The sequence below is a fragment of the Salmo salar genome, chromosome ssa03 (genome assembly GCF_905237065.1).
Source record: "Salmo salar chromosome ssa03, Ssal_v3.1, whole genome shotgun sequence".
NCBI lineage: Eukaryota > Metazoa > Chordata > Actinopteri > Salmoniformes > Salmonidae > Salmo > Salmo salar.
Window position 1 is genome coordinate 3,123,149 of NC_059444.1, and position 13,791 is coordinate 3,136,939.

At 43.1% G+C, this 13,791-nt stretch overlaps 1 protein-coding gene across 1 annotated transcript in view; it reads left to right on the top strand.

Moving 5' to 3' along the window:
• ak5 (adenylate kinase 5) overlaps positions 1–13,791 on the top strand; it is a 227,754-nt gene that overhangs the window by 25,188 nt on the left and 188,775 nt on the right. The window contains exon 5 of the mRNA XM_045714398.1: positions 5,103–5,216. Within this exon, the coding sequence (XP_045570354.1) occupies positions 5,103–5,216 (114 nt within the window). The remainder of the gene's footprint in view (positions 1–5,102; positions 5,217–13,791) is intronic.

A 13,791-nucleotide genomic window follows, 5' to 3' on the forward strand; every position in this document is an offset into this window, starting at 1 on the left:
CTCTGCATCAACACACAGGGCAGTGGAATACCAGGCTGTTAGTCTCTGCATTCAGCATCAACACACAGGGTAGTGGAATACCAGGCTGTTAGTCTCTACATCAACACACAGGGCAGTGGAATACCAGGCTGTTAGTCTCAGCATCAGCATCAACACACAGGGCAGTGGAATACTAGGCTGTTAGTCTCTGCATCAACACACAGGGCAGTGGAATACCAGGCTGTTAGTCTCAGCATCAGCATCAACACACAGGGCAGTGGAATACCAGGCTGTTAGTCTCTGCATCAACACACAGGGCAGTGGAATACCAGGCTGTTAGTCTCTGCATCAATACACAGGGCAGTGGAATACCAGGCTGTTAGTCTCACATTCAGCATCAACACAGAGGGCAGTGGAATACCAGGCTGTTAGTCTCACATTCAGCATCAACACACAGGGCAGTGGAATACCAGGCTGTTAGTCTCTGCATCAACACACAGGGCAGTGGAATACCAGGCTGTTAGTCTCACATTCAGCATCAACACACAGGGCAGTGGAATACCAGGGTGTTAGTCTCAGCATCAACACACAGGGCAGTGGAATACCAGGGTGTTAGTCTCAGCATCAACACACAGGGCAGTGGAATACCAGGCTGTTAGTCTCTGCATCAGCATCAACACACAGGGCAGTGGAATACCAGGCTGTTAGTCTCTGCATCAACACACAGGGCAGTGGAATACCAGGCTGTTAGTCTCAGCATCAGCATCAACACACAGGGCAGTGGAATACCAGGCTGTTAGTCTCACATTCAGCATCAACACACAGGGCAGTGGAATACCAGGCTGTTAGTCTCACATTCAGCATCAACACACAGGGCAGTGGAATACCAGGCTGTTAGTCTCTGCATCAACACACAGGGCAGTGGAATACCAGGCTGTTAGTCTCTGCATTCAGCATCAACACACAGGGTAGTGGAATACCAGGCTGTTAGTCTCTGCATTCAGCATCAACACACAGGGTAGTGGAATACCAGGCTGTTAGTCTCTGCATCAACACACAGGGCAGTGCAATACCAGGCTGTTAGTCTCAGCATCAGCATCAACACACAGGGCAGTGGAATACCAGGCTGTTAGTCTCACATTCAGCATCAACAAACAGGGCAGTGGAATACCAGGCTGTTAGTCTCAGCATCAGCATCAACACACAGGGCAGTGGAATACCAGGCTTTTAGTCTCTGCATCAACACACAGGGCAGTGGAATACCAGGCTGTTAGTCTCACATTCAGCATCAACACACAGGGCAGTGGAATACCAGGCTGTTAGTCTCAGCATCAGCATCAACACACAGGGCAGTGGAATACTAGGCTGTTAGTCTCTGCATCAACATACAGGGCAGTGGAATACCAGGCTGTTAGTCTCTGCATCAACACACAGGGCAGTGGAATACCAGGCTGTTAGTCTCACATTCAGCATCAACACACAGGGCAGTGGAATACCAGGCTGTTAGTCTCTGCATCAATACACAGGGCAGTGGAATACCAGGCTGTTAGTCTCACATTCAGCATCAACACACAGGGCAGTGGAATACCAGGCTGTTAGTCTCTGCATCAACACACAGGGCAGTGGAATACCAGGCTGTTAGTCTCTGCATCAACAAACATGGCAGTGGAATACCAGGCTGTTAGTCTCTGCATCAGCATCAACACAGGGCAGTGGAATACCAGGCTGTTAGTCTCTGCATCAGCATCAACACAGAGGGCAGTGGAATACCAGGCTGTTAGTCTCACATTCAGCATCAACACACAGGGCAGTGGAATACCAGGCTGTTAGTCTCACATTCAGCATCAACACACAGGGCAGTGGAATACCAGGCTGTTAGTCTCACATTCAGCATCAACACACAGGGCAGTGGAATACCAGGCTGTTAGTCTCAGCATCAGCATCAACACACAGGGCAGTGGAATACCAGGCTGTTAGTCTCTGCATCAACACACAGGGCAGTGGAATACCAGGCTGTTAGTCTCACATTCAGCATCAACACACAGGGCAGTGGAATACCAGGCTGTTAGTCTCAGCATCAGCATCAACACACAGGGCAGTGGAATACCAGGCTGTTAGTCTCAGCATCAGCATCAACACACAGGGCAGTGGAATACTAGGCTGTTAGTCTCTGCATCAACATACAGGGCAGTGGAATACCAGGCTGTTAGTCTCTGCATCAACACACAGGGCAGTGGAATACCAGGCTGTTAGTCTCACATTCAGCATCAACACACAGGGCAGTGGAATACCAGGCTGTTAGTCTCAGCATCAGCATCAACACACAGGGCAGTGGAATACTAGGCTGTTAGTCTCTGCATCAACACACAGGGCAGCGGAATACCAGGCTGTTAGTCTCAGCATCAGCATCAACACACAGGGCAGTGGAATACCAGGCTGTTAGTCTCACATTCAGCATCAACACAGAGGGCAGTGGAATACCAGGCTGTTAGTCTCACATTCAGCATCAACACACAGGGCAGTGGAATACCAGGCTGTTAGTCTCACATTCAGCATCAACACACAGGGCAGTGGAATACCAGGCTGTTAGTCTCAGCATCAACACACAGGGCAGTGGAATACCAGGCTGTTAGTCTCAGCATCAGCATCAACACACAGGGCAGTGGAATACCAGGCTGTTAGTCTCACATTCAGCATCAACACACAGGGCAGTGGAATACCAGGCTGTTAGTCTCTGCATCAGCATCAACACAGCGCAGTGGAATACCAGGCTGTTAGTCTCACATTCAGCATCAACACACAGGGCAGTGGAATACCAGGCTGTTAGTCTCACATTCAGCATCAACACACAGGGCAGTGGAATACCAGGCTGTTAGTCTCTGCATCAACATACAGGGCAGTGGAATACCAGGCTGTTAGTCTCTGCATCAACACACAGGGCAGTGGAATACCAGGCTGTTAGTCTCAGCATCAGCATCAACACACAGGGCAGTGGAATACCAGGCTGTTAGTCTCTGCATCAACACACAGGGCAGTGGAATACCAGGCTGTTAGTCTCACATTCAGCATCAACACACAGGGCAGTGGAATACCAGGCTGTTAGTCTATGCATCAACACACAGGGCAGTGGAATACCAGGCTGTTAGTCTCACATTCAGCATCAACACACAGGGCAGTGGAATACCAGGCTGTTAGTCTCAGCATCAACACACAGGGCAGTGGAATACCAGGCTGTTAGTCTCTGCATCAGCATCAACACACAGGGCAGTGGAATACCAGGCTGTTAGTCTCACATTCAGCATCAACACACAGGGCAGTGGACTGCATCAACACACAGGGCAGTGGAATACCAGGCTGTTAGTCTCAGCATCAGCATCAACACACAGGGCAGTGGAATACCAGGCTGTTAGTCTCACATTCAGCATCAACACACAGGGCAGTGGAATACCAGGCTGTTAGTCTCTGCATCAACACACAGGGCAGTGGAATACCAGGCTGTTAGTCTCAGCATCAGCATCAACACACAGGGCAGTGGAATACCAGGCTGTTAGTCTCACATTCAGCATCAACACACAGGGCAGTGGAATACCAGGCTGTTAGTCTCTGCATCAACACACAGGGCAGTGGAATACCAGGCTGTTAGTCTCTGCATTCAGCATCAACACACAGGGTAGTGGAATACCAGGCTGTTAGTCTCTACATCAACACACAGGGCAGTGGAATACCAGGCTGTTAGTCTCAGCATCAGCATCAACACACAGGGCAGTGGAATACTAGGCTGTTAGTCTCTGCATCAACACACAGGGCAGTGGAATACCAGGCTGTTAGTCTCAGCATCAGCATCAACACACAGGGCAGTGGAATACCAGGCTGTTAGTCTCTGCATCAATACACAGGGCAGTGGAATACCAGGCTGTTAGTCTCACATTCAGCATCAACACACAGGGCAGTGGAATACCAGGATGTTAGTCTCTGCATCAACACACAGGGCAGTGGAATACCAGGCTGTTAGTCTCACATTCAGCATCAACACACAGGGCAGTGGAATACCAGGGTGTTAGTCTCAGCATCAACACACAGGGCAGTGGAATACCAGGGTGTTAGTCTCAGCATCAACACACAGGGCAGTGGAATACCAGGCTGTTAGTCTCTGCATCAGCATCAACACACAGGGCAGTGGAATACCAGGCTGTTAGTCTCTGCATCAACACACAGGGCAGTGGAATACCAGGCTGTTAGTCTCAGCATCAGCATCAACACACAGGGCAGTGGAATACCAGGCTGTTAGTCTCACATTCAGCATCAACACACAGGGCAGTGGAATACCAGGCTGTTAGTCTCACATTCAGCATCAACACACAGGGCAGTGGAATACCAGGCTGTTAGTCTCTGCATCAACACACAGGGCAGTGGAATACCAGGCTGTTAGTCTCAGCATCAGCATCAACACACAGGGCAGTGGAATACCAGGCTGTTAGTCTCACATTCAGCATCAACACACAGGGCAGTGGAATACCAGGCTGTTAGTCTCTGCATCAACACACAGGGCAGTGGAATACCAGGCTGTTAGTCTCTGCATTCAGCATCAACACACAGGGTAGTGGAATACCAGGCTGTTAGTCTCTGCATTCAGCATCAACACACAGGGTAGTGGAATACCAGGCTGTTAGTCTCTGCATCAACATACAGGGCAGTGGAATACCAGGCTGTTAGTCTCTGCATCAACACACAGGGCAGTGGAATACCAGGCTGTTAGTCTCAGCATCAACACACAGGGCAGTGGAATACCAGGCTGTTAGTCTCAGCATCAGCATCAACACACAGGGCAGTGGAATACCAGGCTGTTAGTCTCTGCATCAACACACAGGGCAGTGGAATACCAGGCTGTTAGTCTCAGCATCAGCATCAACACAGAGGGCAGTGGAATACCAGGCTGTTAGTCTCTGCATCAACACACAGGGCAGTGGAATACCAGGCTGTTAGTCTCACATTCAGCATCAACACACAGGGCAGTGGAATACCAGGCTGTTAGTCTCTGCATCAGCATCTTCACTGTGCTACAGTGTTTTTTTTTCTGTAGGTTGTTCATTTCTATTTTGAAACTAGCTCTTATTTCCTTACAGGAGACCACCATCACTGAGATTAAACAGAAGATCATGAAGATTCCAGACGCTAATGGGATCGTGATTGATGGGTTCCCTCGTGATGTGGGACAGGCACTTTCTTTTGAGGACCAGGTGAGAAATAGACCTGTGGTATTGCTATACTACTGTATACTACTATGCCACTGTAATATATAGCTATATTGCTATATTACTGTATACTACTATACCACTGTAATATATAAGCTATATTGCTATATTGTATACTACTATACCACTGTAATATATAGCTATATTGCTATATTATTGTATACTACTATGCCACTGTAATATATAGCTATATTGCCATAGTACTGTATACTACTATACCACTGTAATATATAGCTATATTGCTTTATTATTGTATGCTACTATACCACTGTAATATATAGCTATATTGCTATACTACTGTATACTACTATACCACTGTAATATATTGCTATACCTGACGGGTGTGGTTGGTTGAACATGGCCACGTCTTCCCACACAGACAGAGTTCACACTTTATCTAGATAATCCCATATAGAGCATCTACTGATAGTCATACTATCAACAAAGTATCTGTTGATAAGCAAATGCTTGCTAAAGCCTAGGTTCGGTTTGCTCCTAGCAGGACTCCTGTAACTGGAAATATTACTGTTTTGTCCCTCATGAGACGCCGTAGCAACAACAACAGCCTCAAAATTTCTCAAAATAGTCTGAATAAATCTGGAATTAATTTTGACCTTTTTTGCAGAGAAGGTCTTAGTGTGCAATTTTACATCTAAGATGTTTGGTGCAGTATTTCTCAAATAAAGAAATCTGCATGAAAACTAGTTTTCTAGCCCAAAACTTGTTCCCATTCCCACTAGGAGTAGTACCGTTGACCAATCATCGACGAAGGGGAGTAGACTACTGATCTTCGAACTGCCTCAACATGTTGTGTGTAGGTCCTCTGTTCTCCAGGTCGTTGCTGTAAATGAGAATGTGTTCTCAGTCAACTTACCTGGTAAAATAAAGGTAAAATTCATTTAAAACGGGCAATAACAACAAAAACCTGCTGAACACCAATATGTCGTCATAATATATGCGCAAAATGTTTTGACGCGACAGACTTTAGATTAGGACTAGGGTTAGAATAAGGGTAAGGCATAAGGGTAAGGGTTAGAATAAGGGTAAGGCTTAAGGTTAGGGTTAGAATAAGGGTAAGGTTAAGGTTAGGGTTAGAATAAGGGTAAGGTTAGGGTTAGAATAAGGGTAGAGCTTAAGGTTAGGTGTGGTGGTTAATTTCTTTACTATCAAATGAGGAGAGACAAACTTATCACACAAGTCAGAGTTATACATAAACTAAATCTTTAATCACTTATTAATAAGGGAGCAGGTCAATACAACTCGCACATATATGAAGTGAATCGATTGAGTGCAATACGATAATGATGGCTGGTCGACGATTCATGGTCAAATGATTCGTTGAGAGAACTGAGACAAAAGGACAAAGGTATTTTATAGCCAAGATACACCCCTTTCAACCTACATGACGAACAACAGATATATAGAATGGGTCACAAGGTTAAGAGCTGTATGAAAGATGCCTATAAATCATAGCAGACAGTATCTGCTGTGTCAACAGTTTTCATTGTATAGAGACCAGTGTCTGGCCCTCCGACTCCAAACTGGAACCATGTCTCCCTGGTACGATATAGAACAAAAACATTAACTCATGCTCTGGAATGCTCTTTAGGTTTTATCACCCAAAAGACATCATAAATCTCCTCTGTCAGTGTTATCTCTCAGAGTACTCTATTCTGTTGCATAACACAACCATTTGATGCAATAAAAGTATTATAACATAATCTTGGTATTTTTTTCCACCGTAATCCCCCATTTTGAGAATCCTCTGAATTTAAAAGAAAATTACAGGATTTAAGAACATAGAAAATACATACAATCTTCATAAACCAAGAAACACAAAAGCAATAACTCATTGTGTTCCTGCATGTCACCGGCTGCTATAGCACTGGCTCAGCCTCCTCCCAAGAAACTTATCCCATTTCAACCTCCAACTCATTTTATAAACACTCTAGCAATTTGTCTGGGAAGGTTATGATACACAGTCGCCTGCACGAACCCATGAAGAAAAACAAAAAAAATGCATACAGTTTATAAGATTCAAAGTTATATTTTCATAGACAGTGAAAAGCACATATTTAATGCATAATGCAGTGCATGCAACAATGGAGTTTAATAAAATAATATTTAGTTATCTATCACACTCCAATGGATCAGCATGGTGGGAATAACTATTTCCATCCCAGAAACATAAAATGAGCATATCTTGTTGGACAAATCCAGGTAGTGACTCCTAGCTAAAGTAAAATGTATTCCATTGCTACCTAATGAACATGACCCAAGACAAGCAACATGATTCCACTATTTATAAGGCAATGCCTGTAGATCCAATAGATTAGGTTCAGTTTCACTCTCCGGATCAGACTTCACCCTCTCCATTCACCAGGGCATGGCTGAGAATAGTGTCAACATCTTAAGTTCATAACAACAATCAAAACAATCATTCCCTAATATATTAATTGCTTCACTCATATAGTTATTAACATACTAAACTCAAATCAATCCTTCAGTTTTAAAAATCATTCAGTTTCCAAATCAGTTTCCCCCCCTTTTAATTATCCAACCAAAATTTAGAATGACATTGCTCAGTGAATCAAATTGGTACCATCACTCAAAGTCAAAAAACCCTAAATTTAACACACATCAACATTGGCAGAATGTACATTTATATTAACATCCAGTATAATTATCCCATAATTCTACTATTAACTTTTTTTTATCACCATTATAATACAGATCAGTATCTCAATGCATTCTTAATCTGAATTACTATAATTTTATGTAGTCTGTAGACCTCTACAATCAACCTGATACCCCAAAAGTCTAAAACAATTTTTGGCATAGTTGATCAACCCCCCCCCCTTTCAGGCACTGATTCTTCTGGCGTCCTTTTTTGTCTTCTTCAGATAGCTTTACAGTTCAAAGTGGATGGCCATGATAATGTCCCATGATAATGTCCCAATTTCAATGTCTCACCTGAGCCGCCTTCACCTTTACCACCCATTATGTCTTGTCCATTCGTCAACCAGTATACCAGCAACATAAGAGAAGTTTAGAACAGATTTCTCCCCATGCTCACTCCACGTGGACTCCTCTCACACTCCTGAGAAAAGACATGAGAGAAAAGCAGTTGATAGCTTAGATCGGATGCTGTACACCGGTTGCTGGCTCAGACTCATTTCTCTCGGTAGAAGTGTTTCGGACAGGGCCGTATTCAACGCCTTTGGTACTCTTCTTCAGCCAGTTAGAGGGGGGTTTGAGGTACACACACTGTTCGGTCCAATTATCTCTTCCATGCATTAAGATACCGTCTGATGTCACTTTTCATGATAACCTCAAGAGAGGACAGATCAGAACAACAGTTTGGTTCAGTTCATTAACTATATGATAAATTATTACTTTTACCAATTATTCTTAATACAAATGTCCAAGCATATATCAAAGAGAATAACAACACATTCCATTGAAACTATTCTTTCAAATTGGCTTATACTCCCCCAGCACACTGTCAACTTCATCGCAGAGCCACAGGATCAGGAAGTTAGACCTATAACCCATTGGGAACAGAACAAACAACACAACAATATACTCCTTCACATATCACTCCATACACTCCTACACATCACTCGAGGTGTGTAAACTTCAATCCAAAACCTCAGAGGACTGTTCCCTCCTCTAGTTTGACACATAACTCCCCATGTGAGTAATGTGTAAAAAAAAAAAACCCACTAATGGTCAAAAAATAAAACAAAATTTCAAAGAACAAAATCTAATTAAAATCACTACTCTTAAGAACTCCATAAAGAAAAATAATTGCACCCATATTACCTTTAAATCAGTATTACAAATGACCATGAATTCATTAACAAAATGGCTTCCCAATGAGGGTGATCAAGCCACACTGGAAAGTCATGACAGAGGTCATAGGTCCTACAAACCCTTTTAAAGAAGTGTTTCTTACTATATTAGACAAATTAATGAAAAACAGTCAAACATTTCATACCTTTATCAAAAGAATTCATGTGTTTTAAATTAAAACTCAGAAAATAAAAACTTCTGAAAATTCCATGTGCGTGCGTGCCCCTTTAAGATACCTTGGCACTAAGACAAAAGGAAAACTCACTAAACCCAAAGGAAATAGAACACACAAAATTTTAAAAAACACCAACAAATAGTCATAACAAATGTGTTGTGTGTTGGGTATTTGCAAATCTTGAGGTTAAAACAAACAAAAATTAGCCAGGCTATATTTAATTTGGTAGTTTACGGCCTTAATCTCACTCACTCTCCCCAAGATTATAGCCCCATAGGAAACATTTCAAAGAGAGACAATGAAACCCCCATTTTCCCTGGGGAAAAAAAAACACAAAACACTTCGTTAGCATTCATTATACTACACCGATTCAGCAAACAAAGAGTTTTAACTACAAACAAAACCTGATAATAATGATAAATCCAACGTTCTCCCTCAAATCATTAATCATTAGTTTAAAAATCTACCTCAGTGTTTATGTGCGCTTAATTTAGCATGCGCTACCCTCAGACACAATTATCTTGGTATCGTTACAAGACCAATGTCCAACAGATATAAGGGTAGGGCTTAAGGTTAAGGTTAGGGTTAGAATAAGGGAAGAGCTTAAGGTTAGGGTTAGGGTTAGAATAAGGGTAGAGCTTAAGGTTAGGGTTAGGGTTAGAATAAGGGTAGAGCTTAAGGTTAAGGTTAGAATAAGGGAAGAGCTTAAGGTTAAGGTTAGAATAAGGGAAGAGCTTAAGGTTAAGGTTAGAATAAGGGTAGAGCTTAAGGTTAAGTTTAGGGTTAGAATAAGGGTAGAGCTTAAGGTTAAGTTTAGGGTTAGAATAAGGGAAGAGCTTAAGGTTAAGTTTAGGGTTAGAATAAGGGTAGAGCTTAAGGTTAAGTTTAGGGTTAGAATAAGGGTAGAGCTTAAGGTTAGGGTTAGAATAAGGGAAGAGCTTAAGGTTAAGTTTAGGGTTAGAATAAGGGTAGAGCTTAAGGTTAAGGTTAGGGTTAGAATAAGGGTAGAGCTTAAGGTTAAGGTTAGGGTTAGAATAAGGGTAGAGCTTAAGGTTAGGGTTAGGGTTAGAATAAGGGTAGAGCTTAAGGTTAAGGTTAGGGTTAGAATAAGGGTAGAGCTTAAGGTTAGGGTTAGGGTTAGAATAAGGGTAGAGCTTAAGGTTAAGTTTAGGGTTAGAATAAGGGTAGAGCTTAAGGTTAAGGTTAGGGTTAGAATAAGGGTAGAGCTTAAGGTTAGGGTTAGAATAAGGGTAGAGCTTAAGGTTAGGGTTAGAATAAGGGTAGAGCTTAAGGTTAGGGTTAGAATAAGGGTAGAGCTTAAGGTTAAGTTTAGGGTTAGAATAAGGATAGAGCTTAAGGTTAGGGTTAGAATAAGGGTAGAGCTTAAGGTTAAGGTTAAGGTTAGAATAAGGGTAGAGCTTAAGGTTAAGGTTAGGGTTAGAATAAGGGTAGGTTAGGGTAAGTGGATAGTTAGTTGAAAATGTTGTTGACAGTTATTGAACATATCTGGTCATCTACCAATCATCTACCAACCGTACTTGGGGACTATCCAGATAGATGCTGCTGTAGTTGTTCAAATTCACCTCGTTTCAACACAATCAAGCTGGAGATCAGCTGTTCAAGTGAACACACACATATACACGCACGCACGCACGCACACACACACACACACACACACACACACAGTGAACACACAGACACAGACTCAGGCACACACACACACACACACACACACACACACACACACACACACACACACACACACACACACGTGTCGCTCTGCTGTTTCTCAGAACTCTCTGAACACAACATTCCAGCAGTGCCCAGCATTGTCACTGGACAACTAGGGGCTGTTAACGGAGGTTGGTGCTTCACAGCTGAGTGGCCGATGAGAGCGATATCGGCAGAATGCATTTAGATGTTGAAGGGCAGTGTTTATTGTGTGTGATGGCAGGATGCACTCATTATCACATTAGAGCTCACTTAGTGTTTATCTGCTTTTAGACAAGACCTACATGAACACCAGAGAGTTCACACACACACCATATCCAGAATGCTGAATGAATTAAACATTGACTAAATAGGAGATAGAGGGGATAGACGGGATAGACAGATAGACGGGATAGACAGACAGACAGAGTTGACAGACAGATAGAGGGGATAGACAGATAGACGGGATAGACAGACAGACAGATAGAGTTGACAGACAGATAGAGGGGACAGACAGACAGATAGATAGAGGGGACAGACAGACAGATAGATAGAGGGGACAGACAGACAGATAGATAGAGGGGACAGACAGACAGATAGATAGAGGGGACAGACAGAGGGGACACACAGACAGATGGATAGAGCAGATAGAGAGAGAGACAGATATAGGAGATGGAGAGAGAGACAGAGGAGATAGAGGGGACAGACAGATAGAGGGGACAGACAGACAGACAGACAGACAGACAGACAGACAGACAGACAGATAGTTGACAGACAGATAGAGTTGACAGACAGAGGGGATAGAGGAGATGGACAGACAGACAGACAGACAGACAGACAGACGAGATACAGTGCCTTGCAAAAGTATTCATCCCCCTTGATGTTTTTTCCGATTTTGTTGCATTACAACCTCTAATTTAAATTGATTTTTATTTGGATTTAATGTAATCACACAAAATAGTCCAAAGTGAAAGGAAAAAAATGACTTATTCTAAAAAATGGAAAAGTGGTGCGTGCATATGTATTCACCCCCTTGGCTATGAAGTCCCTAAATAAGATCTGGTGCAACCAATTACCTTCAGAAGTCACATCATTAGTTAAATAAAGTCCACCTGTGTGTAATCTAAGTGTCACATGATCTGTCACATGATCTCAGTATATATACACCTGTTCTGAAAGGCCCCAGAGTCTGCAACACCACTAAGCAAGGGGCACCACCAAGCAAGCGGCACCATGAAGACCAAGGAGCTCTCCAAACAGGTCAGGGACAAAGTTGTGGAGAAGTACAGATCAGGGTTGGGTTAAAAAAAAAATATCAGAAGCTTTGAACATCCCACAGAGCTCCATTAAATCCATTATTAAAAAATGGAAAGAATATGGCACCACAACAAACCTGCCAAGAGAGGGCCGCCCACCAAAACTCACAGACCAGGCAAGGAGGGCATTAATCAGAGAGGCAACAAAGAGACCAAAGATAACCCTGAAGGAGCTGCAAAGCTCCGCAGTGGAGATTGGAGTATCTGTCCATAGGACCACTTTAAGCCGTACACTCCACAGAGCTGGGCTTTACGGAAGAGTGGCCATAAAAACGCCATTGCTTAAAGAAATAAATAAGCAAACATGTTTGGTGTTCGCCAAAAGGCATGTGGGAGACTCCCCAAACATATGGAGAAGGTACTCTGGTCAGATGAGCCTAAAATTGAGCTTTTTGGCCATCAAGGAAAATGTCTGGTGCAAACCCAACACCTCAAGAACACAATCCCCATAGTGAAGCATGGTGGTGGCAGCATCATACTGTGGGGATGTTTTTCATCGGCAGGGACTGGGAAACTGGTCAGAATTGAAGGAATGATGGATGGCGCTAAATACAGGGAAATTCTTGAGGGAAACCTGTTTCAGTCCTCCAGAGATTTGAGACTGGGACGGAGGTTCACCTTCCAGCAGGACAATGACCCTAAGCATACTGATAAAGCAACACTCGAGTTGTTTAAGGGGAAACATTTAAATGTCTTGGAATGGCTTAGTCAAAGCCCAGCCCTCAATCCAATTGAGAATCTGTGGTATAACTTAAAGATTGCTATACACCAGCAGAACCCATCCAACTTGAAGGAGCTGGAGCAGTTTTGCCTTGAAGAATGGGCAAAAATCCCAGTGGCTCGATGTACCAAGCTTATAGAGACATACCCCAAGAGACTTACAGCTGTAATTTCTGCAAAAGGTGTCTCTACAAAGTATTGACTTTGGGGGGGGGGGGGAAATAGTTTGAGCTGTGTGCTGATGGGTTGCAGGTGTAGAGACAGTTTGGTTTGCTTAATAAGAAATCATTTCCAATCAACCTTCTTGTTGTGTTCAAGTCCAGTGGTATTATGTAAATGTCCTGGTAAACCGAACCAATAGCATGACCAATCTGTTCAGACTGGCCTCAGAGCCATACAAACATACTCTACGTATTTCTGAGCACCTCCAAGACGTAAAAATACCTTCTTATGGTCTAGTTACTGTAGACAGAAACTAAAGTATGGGAGGTTGGTTTGGTAGGGCTGTGAATTGCCAGGGACCTAACGATACAATATTATGACGATACTTAGGTGCGGGATGTATTGCGATTCCATACTGTGATTTTTATTGTGATATGCCGTTTCCAAGCATATTGCTCATTAAATGTCTGCTGCAGAAGGACAAGCTAGAGCATGAGGAAATTATTTTTAAATCAGTCATGGAAATAAAAGTGCTGTAAACATGCTGGTTTATTATTTTAAAAAAAGGAAAATGGAGAATGAGCTATAGGATGAGTTTTGGTGCAGCTATAGCCAACTAGTG